We start from the raw sequence: 19,952 nt of genomic DNA on the forward strand, positions 1-19,952 counted from the left end.
CAGTAGCCCACATGAACAAACATTGCATCATCCTCAAATAGTGTTTCTCAACATTTGTCTTCTGCTGTACCACTTCACATGGTCCACCTATTTGAAGCACCACTGAACTGGAAGGCCAAATACAACATGACAAACACCAATAAGAGGCTCAGGATGGACAGGAGGTCTTTCTCGAGTGTAGAAAAACATGGTTTGGAGCTTTGCCCGATGAGCTGAGCCTCCTACCACAGTTTGTTGTGTTGTGTTCCTGGTCTCACTGCTGGGCGGCAGGTTTCCAGGTTTCCCACAAGTACCACCAGACAGCACGTCAAATACCACTGGTACTACCCATACCACTGGTTGTAAAACACTGTCACAGAACACGTGCGAGAATCCTCTACAATGTGTAAAGATTTCTCAGCTGGTTGCTGAATAGTTCCCAGAAGGCAGAAAGATTCAAAAATGCTGTTGTGATAGATAACAAAAACACAGATCAAGAAATAATTGAAATTCAGGTGGCTCAGGCAAGCAGACTATATACCATTGGCAACAAGGTAAAGCAGATATTCGCAATCTAACCTGGGGGAAACTTTTTGTCCTCGCCCTCAAAATGGCGACACACGAGTCCCAAAACAACAAAGCAAAGCCCTTCAATTGATTTATGACTCCATTGACATTCACACGAAAATATTTCATGTGAATCATCCCCACAAGTCTGAGACAAGGTTACAGACAAAATGAATTCAGATACTGAAGAGCTTATGGCACAATTCTATACTCCGTTTGTGCCATGGGAGTGAATGCTCAACTGGCGTAGGCTGTCTCAGACATGCCATAAAGCACATTGCAATAGTGTAGGTGTTGGTAACACCAGCGAGAAGGTCTGTGCCATTGCGCCAGTGCCAGTGTAGGCCTCAATGCATGCTGGGGCAGTTAAGCTCCATGCCAATCAATGAAGGGGCAGGGGAAGGGTGGGGTTGGGTATATCAGGTCCTGGGAGGGGGCGGGATTGACAGCACTGGCGCATACTATATTCTATGTCCCCTCCCAGGTCATATCCGCCAATACATATCCACTCAGACTTGTACCGGTGATTTAACAGGCACTGGTCTGCGTAGACCTGTTGATGAGCTGGAGCTTTTTTCCAGGGCAAGGCAAAAAATATCCCCTCACCGCAAGGAGATCTCCAAACTGCAAAATTTCCCCATGAGATACATTGCAAGCTGTGCTGGCCCTGTTAAATCAATATGGGAAATTTTAATAGAATTGAGCTGCCCGTATTTCTACAAAACCTAAACTTCAGTCTATGAAAATCAGCAATTCTCAACAATGTTTTTAGGTTTCTTAAATTTTGCCACTGATATTTTTTCTTGGGTCATCAAAATGTAAATTGGGGGAAGGGGTTTTAAGAATAAATGTATGGATTTGTTTCTCAAATCTAGAAGACTAACTAGATTTAGCACTGGCTGGATTTTAGTCTCCAAGATTGCCTATGAATAGACGCAAGAGAGCCACCAAGGACTGGTGGCCCAACTCCACATTTCAAAAAATGGAGATGGCCTGCCTGATTATTTCAATCCTTGTTTACCTCCTGAATGTAACCTCTTAGGGGTGATTATACAAGTCTTCCTGTCCTTCAATTGCTTCATCTTCTTGATGTCAGCCTTTGCCTCCCTAAATGACTCAGAATTAAAGCTCCACTTACAAACCTCGTTCTTCCTATGACTGGAAATAGTTGCCTATAAAACACACACCCGGGAAGCACGCGTGACTCTCTAAACCAGCAAATGAGTCAGATATCCTAGTTCTCTCTAGATCAGCATCTCCACCCTTTGCAACAGGTATGACCTGGCTATGTAGCTCCTCACTGTTTTAAGTGAGGTGTAAGCCACCCTCTCCACCCCAATGGTGAGCGTCATTGTCAGTGAGTCAGGGACAGAGAATCTGGAAATTGCATGCACACGGCTTGCGGAGTTTCTTTCAAGACATTTTCCTGTATTGATTTCTGTACACAATCCAACCCACTTACTGTTTTTAGATCTTAGTACAGCTACGTGCCAGGAAAATGACTGCAGCCAAGTACAGCAGAGCACACGGCGGGGGGGGGGGGAGAATACACAGTTTCATCATTACTTAAAAATCAGGCTACAAATAAAAACACCACAGTTACCCGAACAAGATGATTTGCCCTGTAACCTAATATGCTGACCACTTCCATGTCATTCAGATAGTTCTCATACCATGTGCCCATATACTAGCTATGAACACTACAAAAAGTACAATGCCACACAATAGAGGCCATGACCAAACAAACAATCCATGAACAGTCAGTATGTGAGCATATACAGCCTAAACTTATGCGGTAGACTCTGGACTGTAGATGACCAAGATAGGATGGTGTTCTGGTGTTAGACCTGGAAGATCCAGTTTCAAATTCCTGCTCAGCCATGAAGCTTCCTGGGTGAACTAGGACCAGTCACTATCTGTCAGCCTTATCTACCTCACAGGGTTGTTGTGAGGACAGAAGGAGGAAAGGAACCATGTACACCGCCCTGAACTCCTCAGAGGAATGGTGGTATAAAAATGTGAAAACTAAATAAAATCTCAGAGAACCCCTATTTATAGCTGTAGCGGTTGTGTTGGTGCGAGAGGCAGTGGTGATGGTAGTGGTGTGGCTAATCTTCCAAATCAAGGATGAGGGAAACCAATAGGTCAGAAAGGGTAAGAACATAGGGTCTCTGGGAACAAGTCCCGGCAATGTGAGGAAGCAGGAAGAATGGCTGAAACAGAGCAGGAAATAGGGAGGACAAGAAGTGGGGGGGAAAGCTTCAGAGAGCGAATGGTATTTGTGTAGCAGCAAGGAAATGCCTGCACAGGGCAAACTGCACTGACCTGATGGAGACAGTCACCAGCTGAGTGGAGGTAGCTAGACCACTGCAACCATCATGGAAAACAAAAGACAGAAGGGATGTGAGCGACTGAGGTATGAGCCACGGCTGCCAGCAATGAGGGGAAAGCCAGGAACTATCATATTATGGGGACAACTGAGCTGCAAACTGCTTCAGGACCAGAGAAGTTTGTAACCCACAGGCTTGGCAGAGGGTGGGGAGGGTGGGAGAGAAACAGACTGAAGGGAACACAGTGGCATGTGGGGACAGCCCTGGATGGGCGCAGCAGCATTTTGCCTCAGGCAGCAAAAATGTGTGCCAGCTCTACAGATCAGCATTCTCCTTCTGGCTTCTACAAGGTTATAGATAAGGTTCCACCTTCTCAACGTGCTGCCTGCCTCCTCCTACTCTGGCAAACAAACCTGACGTTAGTGCAGATAAAAACATCCCTTAAAACACACATCTTAGGTCAGGGCATTCCTTTCCAGCAACACCTGGTTCTTTCCTCTGCAGAAGCTCCAGGTGCACACACACCAGCACTGAATTAATTAAGACTGGAATACACATGCTTAAGAAACCTCCCAGACATTTTCATTCACAACACTATGGGGGAAATCTTCCTGAGTGCTGGAAGGTAGCACTTCAAATGCCACTGTTGCTCACCTGGCTGCCTATCTGCAAAACCTGTTTTTCAGTGACACAGTTGGCCAGTCCTGGCATAGCCCTGTGCAGTAATAATGATCACTAAAGAAGTTCCTTAGGCATGTGCAGAGTGCCTTGTCATCACAGCTCCTACACATGAGACTAGGGAGTAGTGCTCCCATCACAAAGCACATGACCAAGGCCAGTGTGAGCCCTGAGATTTTGAACACTGGCAAGAGAAGGGTGGTTGGTGGCAGTGAGAGAAAGAAGAGGCTAGTGTTGATGACTGGAGCGTGGCCAAGGTTGTTAAAGGCAGCAAGTTTTATCAAACACAACATCCCAAGGAACAGAAGAAACAGAAACTGGGGGGAGATAAGATAGCAGCAGCAGGCAGCCACATATGAAAAAAAAAAATTACTGCAGTGACCTTGAACAAAACAGCAGTTGGGTGGGGAGGGCACCCTGAGGATAAGCAGCCACCCACCCCCCACTCCCATTGTCCAAAGTTTGCTAAAAAAAGAGCTCCAGTCACAGCATAGGGAGATTGTGGAAAAAGGACCATGTTAGACTGTAGCAGAATGAGAATCCTTCCTAAACTCTGAATGGGTCAACAACACAACAGCCAGGATAGAGTACTTTTGAACAGCTCCCATTCATTTTGGCAGGGTCTCTAGGCAGAAGAACATTCCGGTGGAGAGGGCACCTAACCACTGTTGCAACGTTCGTTTGCCTTGTGCTGTAGAGCCCCACATTTCCAGAGAAAATAGACGCTACTGTCCCATGCTCTGGCTTGCACAACTCCAAAGGCAAGTGGAAAGAAAGTCTTGAGGAGGAACAAAGGAGAGGAATAGAAAAAGAAGGCCACATTTGCTCACTTTCAGCCCTTGCTGCTTTTTCCTCTCCCTTTTGTTATCTCCCCCACTTTCAGCGTCAATAACCAGACCAGTGATTTTCAACCTTTTTTATCTCATGGCACACTGACAAGGTACTAAATTATCAAGGCACGCCATCCGCATTTTGACAATTGACAAGGTGCACCATGCTGTTGGGCGGGAGGCTCGCATCCCCCAAGGGCCCTACTAAAAAAACTACCCTTCCCCAAACTCCCATGGCACACCTGCAAACTATTTGCGGCACACCAGTGTGCCACGGCACACATTGGTTGAAAATGGCTGACCTAGACTGTAAGCGCCTCAGGGCAGGGGCCTGTTTTGCACACACACACCCCACTCGTGCTACCTTGTAAAGCACCCAGGAACATGAGTGACACTGTACAACAAAGGAAAAAAGGGAGACAAGGAGTGTGAGCAGGAAAGAGATGGGGACGCAAGTGGGCATGAGGGAAGCCTGGGAGGGGGGCCCTGAATTCCATGAAAGGGTCAGAAATGGCTGGAATGCGATGGATGTCCAAGTCCTTTTGGAGAGCAGCTGCCCCCTCAATGGACTTCGGGTTTTCTACCGTTTGGGGGCAAGGGGTTGAGATTCTGAGGGGCAGGACTGGCAGAGGTGCTCATTTCCAGAGCGGCTTCCCACCTTGGGTTTTGTTTTGCCCCTTCCTCCTCCTGAAGGAGGGCGCCTCCTGCTTCAGGAGCTCACCCTGGTCCTGGGCTCTGCTCAGGCAAGGCAAGGCAAGGCAAGGCAAGGCTCTGAAACAGCCCCCCAGCGCCTTGAAAATACACACATGCTCTCTTCTCCTCAGACCACTCCCCGAATCTGACTGCTGGGGGGGGGAGGCAGTGGGTGGAAGGGGGACCGGTGTGGGGTGGTGATGGAAGGGGGGACTTCAGTGGGATTCCAGGGGGAGGGGGTAGAAGGAGGGACTTCAGTGGGACTCCACTAGGAGGGTGGAAGGGGGGACTCCAGTGGTACTCGAGGGGGGTGGAAGGGGGACTTCAGTGGGGGGGTGGAAGGGGGACTTCAGTGGGGGGTGGAAGGGGGGACTTCAATGGGGTGGCATCGGGTGGAAGGGGGAACTTCAGTGGCTGCATAAGGGGTGGAAGGGGGACTTTAGTGGGGGGGGTGGAAGGGGGACTCTAATGTAGGGACATCAGGGGTGGAAGTGGGACTGCTGGTCCCATTAAGGTCGGAAATGGAGCAAGGTGGGGAGGGAAAGCCAAAGCAAGCGAGTACCTAGCTTAGGCTGGCGCAGGAGCCGAGAGAAAACTTTCAGAGCCTGGTTCTATGGGGGGGGGGAGAAAGAAGAGAGTCTCCCACCCTTCCTGGGGCTCCGCTGCCCCCGCCTCCCACGTGCTCTGGGACCCCCGGCTGGCTGGCTGGCACTTACCCCCCTCCTCGTTGCGCGCGCCACCCTGCAGCCTGGCTCGGAACAGGCAGCGTTACATAATCCCTGCGCTCCTGAGCCCAGAGTGAGCAAGTGCTCCAGGCGAGCGGCGGCGTCCGTGCCTGCGAGCACAGGCGCACACCCCCCCCCCCCCCTCGGAGCCGGCGAAGGGGCTTGGAAGCAGAGAGGCCTGCGCTCCGCACTCCACGCTTGCCACGGAGCGGCTCTGGCAGGGCAGCGCAGCGTGCAGGTGACAAGCACCGGGCCAGGGGGCGGAGAGAGGGAGGGGAGGGGCTGGCCGTCGCCGCCTGCCTGCCCACCCCGCCACCAGCCCGCTGGACCCGGGCAAGAGATGCGCGCACGCACACCCAGGGGGCCCCCAGGTCCTCTCCAACAGGCTCAGCCCCGGAGGGCGAACAGCAGCAGCGTCTCCCCTCCGTATCCCTGCGGATCAGGAAACTTCAGGCGGCGGCGCACTGCGGGGAGCCCAGGAGGGGGGTCCTTCTCCGCGTCGTCCAAGAGGGGGTGGCCATCCAAGCGGGCTGCACCGCAGTCAGGTCCAGAGCTTTCCTCCCTCCCTCCCCCCTTCCCGACGCGGCGACCTTCCCCAAGCGCGCAGCTCTGTTCTGCTCGTACCTGCCTCGTCCTCCTCCGAGGGAGGGTGCAGCGCTCCGTCGGGCAGGGCGAAGCGACCGTGGGCCAGGCTGTGGTTTCTGGAGAGAGAAGAAGAGGCGGCGGCGGAGTGTCCTTGCTCACCTCGGGCATTGCCTCCTCCTGCTCTGGGCTCGCTCGCCTTTCCTGCAGCCAGCTGCTGCCAGCCTCGGCCCCCTTCAGGCTGGAGGGGGCGACTGAGCTCCCTGCAGATCCGAGGGAGGAACGGGCCTCGACACACTTTCCTGGGAGTAAGCCCCTTTGAACACAGTGGGACTTACTTCTGAGTAGGCGTGCATAGGCTTGTGCCCCAAGCCCTCCGGTTCTCAGTCCCTCCAGCAGGTGCGGGATGAATCAGCCCGGCCATCCTCCTCCACCCCCACCGCTGCTTGCAGCAAGCGCGCTCGGGGGCGCGTGGCGCTGTACCGTGTGTGGCCGGCAGGGGTGGAACGATCCGCGTGCGCTCCCGGGCTGAGGCAGGCCAGCGCGCGCCGCCGCCTCCCTCTGCAGCTGCCCGGCGGAGGAAAAGTTGCTCAGCTTGCCGGGCAGGTCCTGTTGCAGCTGCAGCAGGACACCGGGAGGGCGCGACGCGGAGCTGCACTGCCTCCGCCGCCCTCGTTCACCGCTTCAGGCCCGACCTTCACCAAAGCACCCTCGGCTCTTGCCCGATCCCCCTCCGGAGAGAGATCCCGTCGCGGCAGCAAGGGGAGATTATGAAAGCGAGCGGCGCTGACTCACTGGCGGCTTAACCCCTTCAGGCGCCCAGCGTGCCATAGCAGTGGCTGGCACGGCATGGGAGGAAGGGATCGACGTACATAGAAGTGTTAACAGCTGTGCTCAGGCACTTTTGGACCGAAGCCACTGGGATGGAGGCTTTGTGCGCGTTTTTGCAAAGCCAGCAGCATGCTTTAAGCAGCAGTAAGCCAGGGCTGCCTGCTTTTTTTTTTTTCTGCTCACCGTCCTAGTGGGACGTTCTGACCCGCTTCAGCAGGATTTTGCCAGCAACTCCATGCGGGGGGAAAAAAGTCCTCCCCCCTCCCTCCCAAAGAGCCACTAGCTAGTGAGTGAGCGAGCGAGCAAGCAGATGACATGACAGAATATTTCATGGCCCTTGCTGTCATCCCCATCATCACTGTCACACTGCCACCCCCACTCTGCCAGCCTCTGCCTTTTTCTATTTGAATCCCTGCAACAGATTTTGGCACTTCTTTTCTATTGGATGGCCCTGATGTTCTCTGGAATAAAAATACATTCCCACCTCCTGTGCTGGAGAGGAATTGGGAACCAACTCCCAGTTACCACCTACTAGTAACCACCTACTCACCTACTGTGGAAAAACTGGGAACGTCAACAGACCCATCTGAAAAGGCAGGGCCATTAACAAGTGGGCCTCCCCCACTCAAAGACTGTATTTATTTATGACACTTCTCTTCTTCTCCCCTTCTTCCCTCATGGAACCTAAAGTGGCACATGTGGGGTTCCCAGATGGCTAGGAACTGTTCAGACCCAGGCCTGCATAACTTCAGTAAGAGGGCTGTGTGCTGTGCCCTCAAGACTAGCTCCTGGAAAGGTGATGTCACAGAGGCAAGGTGATTTGGCCACCTCAGGCATGGGTTCTTCTGTGCAAGCCCCAAGAAAATAGTTGGAGTTGCATAAGAACACAGGAAGGTGTCTGAGCAGCGTTCATTTCATTATGTGAATGTGCAGCATAATGTATATATTATAAAAAGCACTTGAGGGCTTTCCAGAAAGGTCACAGAGCATGGCCTTCACAAGGCTGACTTGTGGTCTAGAATCACTATTTGAACCACTTGTTTCTATAACAGGTGAAAGCAGGTGCTTTCAAAGTCCCTGTTGAAAGCAAGCAACCATAATGACCACTCTTCAGAAGTAAACTAAAGCTTTTCAGACTAATCCTAGACATGTTTAGTCAGAGGTTAGCAAGCTTTGGCAAAGCCCTTCCTCAGCTGCTCATCACCATTGCCCCCAAGTTGTGGCTTGTGCATAGGAGTAAGCTGCTGAGATGTTTATTAAAGGGAAAACTTTGTCAAAGCTTCTCCTGTTTACACTGTTTGGAAGGGAGTGGCTGAGCTAAACAATGATCTGAGAAACGATTCATAGAATCAGGAACCAGATGGAAAACCTTGGCTGACTTAGACCTGTTCCCCAGACTTCCAGTTGCTACCCCCTTAGTCTCAATCTCATAAAAGTGAATGGAGTGATAAAATTGACTGGACCTGAGAATGTCCCTTTCAATCTAACTAATTTCATTTCTAAGGGAAACTTAAAGAAAATGTTCTGGAATGTTTTATAGATGGGGACACTTGTCAAAGAAACGCAAATGTAATCAAATGTTCTTGAAAAGCTGCAACTATCTTTGCTATAGGAAAGCAGGTAGCCATGAACTATTTTGTGCGCTTTTAAGGGATACATCAGGACTCAAAGGGAGATAGTGCTGTAAAGTATGTGTGCATACTTAAGGCTGAAATCCTATGCACACATACCCCGATGTAAGTAAACCCTGATGAATACAATGACACTTAGAGCCAATCCTATGCCTGGGCAGTACCACTGTCACATGTGCTGCCCAGGCAGTCATGAAAGTGCATAAGGGCGCAATCCTAACCCACTTTCCAGCTCCGAAATAAGGGCAATGCAGCTCCTAGGTAAGGAAACAAACATTCCCTTATTTTGAGGAGGCCTCCATGAGTGCCCCCCAACTGCAGGATGCAGCACACTTCCTATTAGAACAGCTATGCCAGTGCTGGTAAGTAGGTTAGGATTTGGGCCTAAGGCACTTTGCCGCAGCTGGAAGAGGGAAGGCGCCAGCAGGGTGGCCAGTGCCTGTCAGTGCTGGGCCTCTGGCAGCATCTGCCAACAGTAAGTTCCCCGCTGTGTGGGAGAGAGGCATTCCTGGATGGGAGAACGGCAAGGGGAAGGTGGGCAAGGGGCGTTTCTAGAGAGGAGAGTGGCCAGGCGGTGGTTCAGGCCCGGGAGGTGCCAGGGACAGCAGCCTCAGCTGCCACTGGATCCTATCTGCCCTCCTGTGCCTGAAAGCCTTACATGGGCTACTAGATCTTACCCATAGGTCCCAACACAAAGTAAGGGAACCAAAGTTCCCTTACTCCAAGGAAACCTCTGGCTGTCTCCTTGGCCCAAAGGGAATCAGCGGTAGCTGTTTCAGTGCCACTGTACAGCGGGGAAGCAACATTGAATTGGGCTGTTATTCTGAGTAGACATGTATAGCATTGTTCTGTAAGAAATATTTTTAGAAAACATTTTAAATACTACTGTGGATTGATTGGAGGGGGTTGCTTGCTATCAATATTACACAGTATGCGTCCTCAGTAATTTCTATTGCTTGAAGTGTTACAAAACTAGTTTAAACACAGAAACCACAATGAGGAATAAATGGACTGACTGATAGCAATGAATAAATGAGATGGGGCTAGAATTGGTACTCTTAACACATTTCGGCTTGGTGATCAAGGGATCACCAAATCAAGATATAAATGGCTAAAAGGCCCAAACAATAAAATGTTGAACATCACAATATACATACATCATAAATTATAAACCACTATAACACATTATGTTTATATTATCGATGTAACTTTTTTATTAAGTAAAAAAAAATCTTGTAAAATTGCAAACTCACCTGTATCTCTGGGTTTAACCATGTAATTAATGGTTATTGTATAAAGTCAGAATCATAATGGGAACATAGGTATATGATAAACAGCACGAGTCTGAACATCTTTGCAGTGCAGTATGTGATTGCAGTTTGTTACATGTCCAAAACGATGTTATACAACACAGGTATAATATTAAAATAGTTCTATACCATTTTCTCAAGGCAGTAAGCAACTAAACAAATTTCAAACAGTAGTCAGAACCACATATAATCAAAAGAAACAGAATCCTGAAAAATGAATCCAAGGCTCGATGAAACAAAGTCTTTGAGCCAAACTAGATAGGATCTTTAACATATTATTGTTTCCTGCAGGCTGTTTTTACATCCAAGTAGCAGCTGTCTGGGAGCCAGATTCAGATTTAGAATGTTGCATGGAAGTAGGATGCTTTATCCTTTACTTCCACACAAAAGATGCCTTTGGTGTTAAACCGGTGTTCCTGGTAGGACAGAGGGGGCAAGTTTATGGTTGGAAACCCAGGAAGGAAGGAATTAAACATCCCTTACCTCTGTGTTACATTCCTCATTTGTTTAGGCTGGCTGTTCTTTTAATGAAAACAAAAATCTGACTATAGGGTTTCATGTTTAATGTCAAAACTGATAGCAAAACTGATTATGACAAACCGAAGTTTGTGGCACTCCACCTGTTAACTTCCAGGGAATTGACATAACCTCATTGATTATATCCCACTGAAATAAATACAAATGAGTGAGCATACTGGAGCACTATCCCCAAGATTCCAAGTCAAATATCCAATATAGTCAAGCAGTATGCCATGGTCCAAGAACTGTTGAAAGGTCCAGCAAAGGTCCAACCAAGAAGTATGTCCACATCGATTCATCCACTACCAGAGCTACTAATGTTGTCTCACTACCCAATCCTATCTCCTGCCACACTGAAGCATGCAGCCATACCATGGATTCTTTTGGGGAATCCACCTTGGGATTCAATAGACCGACTGCAATACAGAAGATCTCATCTGGGCACAGTTCGACTAAGACAGCAATTTTCAACCATTGTAGTGTGGCACATTGGTCTGCCACAAATGGTCTGCAGGTGTGCCATTGGAATTTGGATCATTTATTAGTACATCCATTGGGGGGGAGGCTGCTCCTCACCGGCAGTGCCGTGTGCCTTGTCCATGGTAAAAAAAAACTGATGGTGTGCCTTGAAAATTTTAGTACCTTCTCAGAGTGGTATGAGATGAAAAAGATTGAAAATTGCTGCACAAGAACAACAGTAGCAGAGAAGAGAAATTTCTTCATCACTATCACTGCCACTTCACAGACCTGCAAATGGGTTCTATAGCATGTTTGGTTAATATCAGCACAAGTTTTTCACCACTGATGGTCTAGTCACCTATCAGTCTGTACAAACAAACTACAGATATGGCTGGAAGGGGGGAGGAATTAATTGTGCAAACTTTGCAGCTTTATCAGTTGCCAGTTTCATAAACAAAAGGCAACTGCACTAACTCCGTATATATAAATATAGTCTTTTTATTTCATTATAAATTCAACACCATTTAGATAACAGGTTCTTTATTCTTCTCTAGGTCATCCTTCTTCACTTGTTCAAAGAGGAAAACCATTTTGCTCATCATTGAATTCAGCAATTCATAAACCTAAAAGTAGAAGAGAATCAAAGGCACAAAAACTTGATAGTAACATCTCAGTAGAAAGAAATGCATGAATGCTCATAAGGCAAATATGTATTTTCCCAGACCTTTTCCATCCCATAACAAACATTTTTTGGGTGGGAGAGCTTGCAAATTTACTTCCATGTTCTACTATGTCTCCTAATTTAATGTTCACTAACAATCTGGACTCATTTCATCTTAGCTATGTAACTCTTCAGCTCCTTACCTGGCATCACATTGGTACAAGGGCAGAGTGCTCATTTAGAAACTGTAAATCCTTCAAGACAGGGACTTGCCCTCCCACAATTTGTACAGTATTATTTGTTGGTACAATAAAAACAACAGTAGTAATAACTGAAGAGGTGAAAGAGTCCTTAGAGGATTATGTGCTTCCTAAAGGGTCAGGAGGCACACTCACTGTATAGATGCCATCACAGAACCAGGCTGATCTAAAAGTTTTCACCTTTAACCAACGGCTTACGAGAGAGTGACCAGGATGTCATGCATCCTTTCTCTGATGCAGGATCACGCACTCATATCCTATGTGACAACAGCCATGCCAGATCCCGGAACTCTCTTTGTTAACCAATCAAGCAATACTGTAGCCTGCTCCAAGGTGACATAATGGGCAAGAAGTAAAAGGAATGGATTAGGCATGTTCTTTTAACTTGTTCTTGCCTAAGCCGGGGGTTCCCAAAGTGTGTGTCACAACTTTCAACTCTATGATTCTATATAGGGAAGCAGAGTAGATAAAACTCTCTGAAAAGTCACTTTGCACTTGGCAAATGTACCTGTAGAAGAAGAGGTATGCAGAAGAATATCTCTTCCTGCAGTTTTGGAGTACAGATTAAATGACAGTTGTCAAGGACTGTCAATGCACAGCAAGTGCCAAGGGTGACAAAAGCAATCATAAGTTGAAAAGATGGTGCAAAATGAAAGCAATTGGGAAACATATCAGAAACAGGCAGCCCAATTCTATTCAGCGCTGGTGCAGCGGGGCTGCAAGGCCTACTTGTATCCAGCACTGAAATTTCACAGGCTGGAGGTCTCCTTGGGATAAGGGAACATTTGTTCCCTTACCTCATGTTGGGCCCCAGCCTGTCTCATGGAACTACTTGAATCTACGCCAGCTAAATCGCTGGGGCAAGTCTGCATAGCCCAATGTAGGGCTTTCAGGCTTGGGATGGGGGTTAGGAAAGGGTGGAGGCCTCCTCTGCCATCCCTGCCCCCTCCCGAGCCTAAACCATCCCCTCCCCATCCCCCCATCCCAAACCCCTCTCCCCACCTCTGTTTCCACCCTCCCCACTGCCCCTGCACCACCCAACACAGAACTTACCTGCCATGGCAGCTGTTCTGCTGGATTCACTGCTGATGGGACGTTACAGAATTTCCTGCCAGCACTCCTTACTCTGAAGTTGTTGCAAATGTGCTTTATGGCATGTTTGTGATAGCGACCACTAGCGCAGTGGTTGCTGCACCAGTGCTAGACCACATTAGGATTGAGCTGGCTTTCAAAGTGAATTCATAGAGGATAGGTCATAGGTCCTATCAGATTCATAGAGGAAAGGTCTATTCATAGGTCAGATTCATAGAGGATACGTCTATCAATGGCTACTAGTCTTCTTCATGCGCTACCCTCTAGGTTTACTGGCAATATGCCTTTGAATACTAGTTGCAGGGGAGCAATGGAGAAACAGAAACACACCTTTCTTTCCTGCTTGTGTGTTTCCCAGAGGCAACTGGTGGGCTACTCTGTGAAACAAATGCTGGACTAGATAGGACCCTGGCCAGATTCAGCAGAAATTTTCTTATGTTCTTCCATCCTAAATGTATTTACTCAGAAGTAAGCCTTATTGGTTTTAATGGAATGTACTGAAATGTACAAATAAGTGAGTTCAGCACTGCAGTCAAAGTAATGAGCAAAGTCAGGCATAACACTTACTTCAACATAAAGTTTCTCATGGTATTTTTCCTGCACAATGGGATCTACTTGTTCTTGACGAGGTTCTGGGGGTTCTTCTGGCACATCTGCCACAGGAGGCACAGATTCTTTTGCCTCCCTTGTGGAAGTTCTGGATTTTCTCTCTTCCTTCCCTTTTGCTTTCCTACTGTTCTGACGTTCCTGATAAACAATGTTTGTTTTAGCGAGATCAGAACACTCTCTAAATTGAGAATGCTCAGACAATTGGATATACCACATAACAATAGGATTCAGATTCAATCCTAACCCACTTTCCAGCGCCGAGGTAAGGGCAACGCAGCTTCAAGGTAAGGGAACAAACATTCCCTTACTTTGGGGAGGACTCCATGAGTGCCACCCAACTGAAGGACGCAGCACACGTCCCATTGGCACAGCTAATGCCAATGCTGGAAAGTTGGTTAGGATTTGGGCCTAACAAATTTCTAAACACTACAATTTGTAACATATTTCCAACGGAAGTTATTGTTACCTTAGTTACAAGGACTTTGTCTGCAAGAACTTTAACCAAAACACACAACCTACACAAGGCACAGTTACTCCAATCTATTAATGGGTAAACTTGAGCAAGCCCTCCTTAAAGAACCCAGATACAGGCCATTTGCATCAAGGCATTTTATTGATGTCTTTGAAATCTGGACCAGTGGCAAGGAAAATCTGGAGCAATTTAAAAATGAAGTCTCTTCTGTTCAAACTATCAACTTCACATGCTACAGCACCATCAAAAATTCACACTTCCCTTCCCTAGATGATGTTCTTAACATCCAGCAAGTCACAACTATCAGGATGTTACATAGCAAACCTACTGGAGCACACGTTTTCTTCAAAAGAAATTAAGGACAATCAAAACCCATCAAAAATGTACAGTTGGACTTCGGTATCTATGGGGGGTCTAGTCCCAGACTCCCCCCCCCCCCGGTATACCAAAACCTGAGGATAAGCAAATTCATGGGTGTGGTCCATAAAACCTCCAAGCACAACTGGTGATGTTACCTGGTTATGTCTGGAAGTGCTCTGAGGTCGAGAGAGGTCACGCGCAGTCTCTCTGTGTCTCAGAAACATCTCCCGGACACGACCAGAGAACACCTCCGGTCACATCTGGGAGCTCAGGTCCAGCCCTCCATCATGGGTTCAGAACCTGCAGTGATTTAAATCAGGTTCCAAATCCAGAGATATGGAGGACAGACCTGTATCACCTGGAGTTTGGCCCTTAGAATCAAGTGCATTTCCAGCAGTAGTACGAATTTTTATTCAAAAAATTGTACATTCTTTTATTCAAAAGAACAAAAAGCACCTTCTATAGAGAAAATATCGTATTTGCATCATTGACTGCAACATCTACTGTATTCTCCAAAAAGATTCTCCTCCGCAATGTAAGGAAAATGTCAAAAAATTCCTTTTGTGGTAAACTTTGATCAAGTATGATTTCATCAAGTATCCTAATGATTTTAAGGAATTAAGGAAAGTTATCCTTTGGTAGCTAACTCACAATACCATGCCAAACGAATAGGGAAGCTTCCTTTTGTTGCTTTCCACCACTCTACTATGTAAATTACAAGTAGCTGAAATAAAGCAATCCTTCATCAAGCCTGGATTACATCACAGTGAACATAATTCCTGTAATCAGCTGCACTTGTTTTAGGAAAATTATTACTTTCAAAAGCAAAATAACTGGTGAAACTATTTTTATTCAACAGACGAGTACCTCCAAGTCCAACATTATACTATACATTATTGAATGCAAGTGCCCGAGTGTCATGTCCAAAATGTTGGAATGATGACAACAGATCTTATATAGAAATCACAAATCAGTATTCACAAGTAAGCTTGAACAATCTGTTGCAAAACATTTTAATCCTGATGGCTACAAATTTTATGACTTGAAAATATATCCTACAGAGAGAAACCAACAAATCCAAGGATATTTGGCAGGAGGTCTGGTCTAGAGGGTAGAGCCTCCATTTGCCTGAAGATTAACATCCACAAGGTCGCCAGTTCGAGGCCACCGGCACCATGCGACCTTGAAGCAGCTGGCAAGCTGCAGCTGAGCTGTTCCATCTGCTCGGAGCGTGGGAGGATGGAGGCCAGAATGTTAAACCAGATCGGAGTGTAACACCTTGAATGTAGTGGTTCTTGAAAGAAAGAACCTTCTTTCAATTTGTAAAAATCCCTGCGTGGATTTAATAAGCCTGCCTATGTAAACCGCCTTGAATAAAGTCTTGAATAAAGACCAAGAAAGGCGGTATATAAATACAGTATATTATATTATTATTATTATTATTATTATTGGAAAAATAAAAATAAAAACTCTGGATCTACAGAAGTAACGCCCAATGGTCTCAATCTGAAAAACGACATTTAATATATGTCTCTTGCGTGTGCTGCTCCTCCTCAGAATGTTATCATCCTCAGCATTCTAAAGCCTGTCGTTCTGGGCTCCCAGCATTCATTGAAATGATAATGGTAAAAAGTAGAAGCCAAAATCTATCCAATGAAAAAGTTTTAAAAAGAATCTCTGTTTCATCATCCATTTATTTTGCTGCTTAATGTTTGAGAATAGCCTTCTGGGATCCAGAACCTACTTGTCTGCAGTGCTATTTGGTTGCTTTAGAGACTGAATTATATGTATATTATATATAAAGTGGAGCCTCACTTTACAATGTGTTCACTTTACAATGGACTCTCTTAAGTAAAACAAAGTTCATTACAATAAATTATTCACTTTACAATGGGTTCACGACCACCATCAACAGGATCCCATGGGTGATAGAAAAGAAAATCTGTGATGCGAATGCAAGCATTTGATAATGTCTCAGTCAACTGCAGTGCTTTTAACATCTTGGCTATTAATTATTGCTATGTATGGAGAGAAGGATATAGCCAATGCAAATGCTGATGCAAATGCAAGCCTCAACCAGGGAAGGATACAGCCTTGTAATTTGTGTTTTATAATTACAACTCTGTGTAAAGGGATAACCATGGCCCCTAAAGAGCACACTAAGCAACTTTTAAATCACCTTTTAGAGACTGAAATAGCTTAGTTCTGTGGAAGAAATGTCAACTTCCAAGGGAATGAATTACCAAAAAAAAAGTGTTTTTAGGTTCACAATTCAATATTTTCACAATACAGTGGTTTCTCCAGAACGGATTATAATAATCAAGTGGGGGCTCCTCTGTGTTATACTCATACGTCTATTACCTTCAGATTTATACTACAAGGCATTGCACGTTTGAAGGTAACAATTCAACAAAAGGTCAGCTCAGTTGAGAAACCTGAAGAGTTCATCCTATTCATCTTGCAAATTTATTTATTTTACTCTGTAAACCACTTTGTGAACTACTTTTTGTTGAAAATCAGTACATATATTCTTAATAATAATCTTGCAAATGCTGTCTCCAAACCAAGTCCTTCCTTTCCAGTATTCATCTTGAAGAGACTAATGACATACCTCTTTGCTTGTCTTTCCTTTTTCCTTTGCAGCAGCCTTCTTGTCTTCTTTCTGAACTTTCCGGTCCTCCTTCCCTCCTTTTGTTACAACAGGTTTCACTTCGACTGCACAGAAGACAGAGTACTTCACATATGAAAAACCTCATTTCATTTAAGGTTGCTAACTGTTCATAATTCAGTTTCCTGATGCCCTGGCCAGTAAAATTGTAGTTTGGGATGTGGCCAGTAATGGGCTCTGAAAAGCCAGCATATCTGAGAGCAAGAAATATTTTTCTGCCATTGCTCCCATATCTGAACTAGTTGGGCTTCACTCCTCCTCCCAGCATCCCCAGATTCTGCTATGCTCTGCCAAGATGCAGCCTATCAAGACTTCTAGTTTACCTGGTTCCTCTGGAACAGTTTCGACATAAGTGTCCTTCTCAGGCATACCAAGCAGGGATCTGAGCACCAGTGAGTGGCTCACCAGGCCATCAATTACTTCACGCCACAACTGGAAGCTGACATTTAAGAGAAAACCAAGTGAGGGTGGAGGAGAGGCAAGGCAGGTCCAGGATTCCGTTGCTTGCCTGATTGTGTTCATCACTATTCTCATCGCCAAATGGCACAATGAAACTAATGAGAACTGTTGCCATTGCAAGTAAGTGTGACATGGCTAACCTCCAAAGCAGGGGTCTCCAAACTAAGGCCTGGGGGCCACATCCAGTCTACCACAAGATTTTATCCAGCCTGCAACAACTTGTGTTTTTTTTTTGTCAGAGCGTTTGCTGATGTTTGACATTTTTACCCTATATATCATTTCTTAGTTCAAGTACAACATTTTTTCTTTGTAATTGTCACATTTCTCTGTTCTGAATCATATCATGCTGATTACAAAAAAGATCAAAGTAAAACATATTCATTCATTCAAATTTCATTCATTCATTTATAAAACTGATTTTTGTGTGTGTGTATAAAATTGGTGTAATATATGCAAAATACACAATGTGGCCCTCGTACTGAAAAGATTGGAGACCCCTGCTCTAAGGCAGTGACTCCCATGTGCCTGACGGTTGAGGCTGTTTTGTTCTACTGGAGATATTCTTCACCTTGACAAAGTACAGTGCTTCCCAAACCTTTTAGCACCAGGATCCACTTTTAAAAACAACAATCTATTGCAACCCACAAAAAAGAAATCTAGAAATATTTTTAATAATAAATAATAAATTATTAATTAATAATAAGTGGGGTCCTGTGCTCCTGAGCTGCTAGAAACCTTACATCTTGTGTGTGTGAACATTTGCTAGATTCTTCCTAGAAAAGAAGTTCAAGGACTGATCCCCCAAACCTTAACAGTTATTCCAGGGTACCCAGAAAGCTGAACTAGAGAGCAAGATGTGCAGTTAGGGATTTCCAGGCCAGACAAAAGGCTGAAGTTGGGTTCGCATGTGATCTGTGGCACACCAATTACTAGGGAAAATGTGACATTTTAATTTGAGGGTATGATGATTACCTCATATCAGCTATTTTCTTCTACAAACCATGCAAGGGTGCTTGCAATTTTTTTTTTTTTTTAAGTTTCAAAAACTTTTTGCAGCCCATCAAAAATTGACTAATGACCCAACGTACAGAGAGACAGAATGGTGCTCTGGGTTCACACAGGTCATTAATTATTATTTTTTTTCTCACAGTACTTATATGCTTCCCCCTCCCCCATTTGAGAATTTCTGCTTTCAAGGTTAAAGATCTATGCATAGGTATAACCTAATTATCCACAGATTTTTCACCCAATTTTTCACCCAATTTTCACCCAATTTTCAACCAATTTTCAACCAATTTTTCAGGTTTTATCTCAATGCAATAAGAGCCCTTTCAATTAAAGGAAAAAGTTGTTTAACAATAGCCTAATGTGTTTAATGTGAGAGAGGGCAGCCAGGTGACAGTCCATCAATCATTCTCTTTCCAGGGACTCAGAACAGCTTCAAGGCAAGCAACCCTTCCCTTCCCCCAAGCACATGAAAGAAAGATAATGACTTTGCATTTTTTACCAGTGCTGCTGCACCCTGGGTGAAGGGAGGGGTCGCTGGCTTGGAGTGAAGCTGGGCAGTGGGCAGGAGGTCTGGTCTAGAGGGTAGAGCCTCCGTCTGCCTGAAGATAACATCCACAAGGTCGCCAGTTCGAGGCCACCGGCACCGTGTGACCTTGAAGCAGCTGACAAGCTGAAGCCGAGCTATTCCATCTGCTCTGAGCGTGGGAGGATGGAGGCCAGGATGTGAAGCCAGATCGGAATGAAACACCTGAATGTAGTGGTTCTTGAAAGAAAGAACCTTCTTTCAATTGTAAAAATCCCTATTTAATAAGGGATTTAAATAAAGCCTGCCTATGTAAACCGCCTTGAATAAAGTCTTGAATAAAGACCAAGAAAGGCGGTATATAAATACCTGTTATTATTATTATTATATTATTATTATGAAGCTGTTTTGAGTGCCTGGAGAGAGACAGATTGATGGATTGTCTGCCTAGTGACTGTCTTACATCACAAAGGTCAGCAAGGCTGTTTTTAAAATCACCTAGGAAAGGGACATTGCTTTTAAAATGGATTTGCTTTAATGCAATTTTTGCTATTCACATGAGTTCTGGGAACAGAACCCTCACAAATATCAAGACTCAACCTGTACAGATGAAATCTAAACATGAAACCATTATATTTAAATAACCTTAGTGTTCTGAAGTGCAGCTCAGTGATAAAACACTGAGTTTTGCATGCCAAAGGTTCAA

At 45.8% G+C, this 19,952-nt stretch overlaps 2 protein-coding genes across 9 annotated transcripts in view; both read right to left on the bottom strand.

Moving 5' to 3' along the window:
• The window catches only part of EPN3 (epsin 3), a 39,971-nt gene extending 32,842 nt beyond the window's left edge, over positions 1-7,129 (bottom strand). For 6 of the 8 annotated variants that reach the window (XM_066614495.1, XM_066614492.1, XM_066614494.1 and 3 more), the window contains exon 1: positions 6,427-7,129. The gene's annotated coding sequence lies outside the window, so the exon portion shown is untranslated. Of the gene's footprint in view, positions 1-5,042; positions 5,064-5,793; positions 5,900-6,426 lie in introns of those variants that run through there. The other 2 variants (XM_066614489.1, XM_066614490.1) reach the window with 2 other exon arrangements.
• A 4,529-nt stretch (positions 7,130-11,658) lies between these two features.
• The window catches only part of MYCBPAP (MYCBP associated protein), a 30,571-nt gene continuing 22,277 nt past the window's right edge, over positions 11,659-19,952 (bottom strand). Inside the window, exons 16-19 of the mRNA XM_066612869.1 lie at positions 17,580-17,695; positions 17,200-17,303; positions 13,715-13,894; positions 11,659-11,757 (exon numbers count right to left, since the gene is read on the bottom strand). Coding sequence (XP_066468966.1) covers positions 11,659-11,757; positions 13,715-13,894; positions 17,200-17,303; positions 17,580-17,695 — 499 coding nt within the window. The remainder of the gene's footprint in view (positions 11,758-13,714; positions 13,895-17,199; positions 17,304-17,579; positions 17,696-19,952) is intronic.

Source organism: Tiliqua scincoides, chromosome 2, assembly GCF_035046505.1.
Source record: "Tiliqua scincoides isolate rTilSci1 chromosome 2, rTilSci1.hap2, whole genome shotgun sequence".
NCBI lineage: Eukaryota > Metazoa > Chordata > Lepidosauria > Squamata > Scincidae > Tiliqua > Tiliqua scincoides.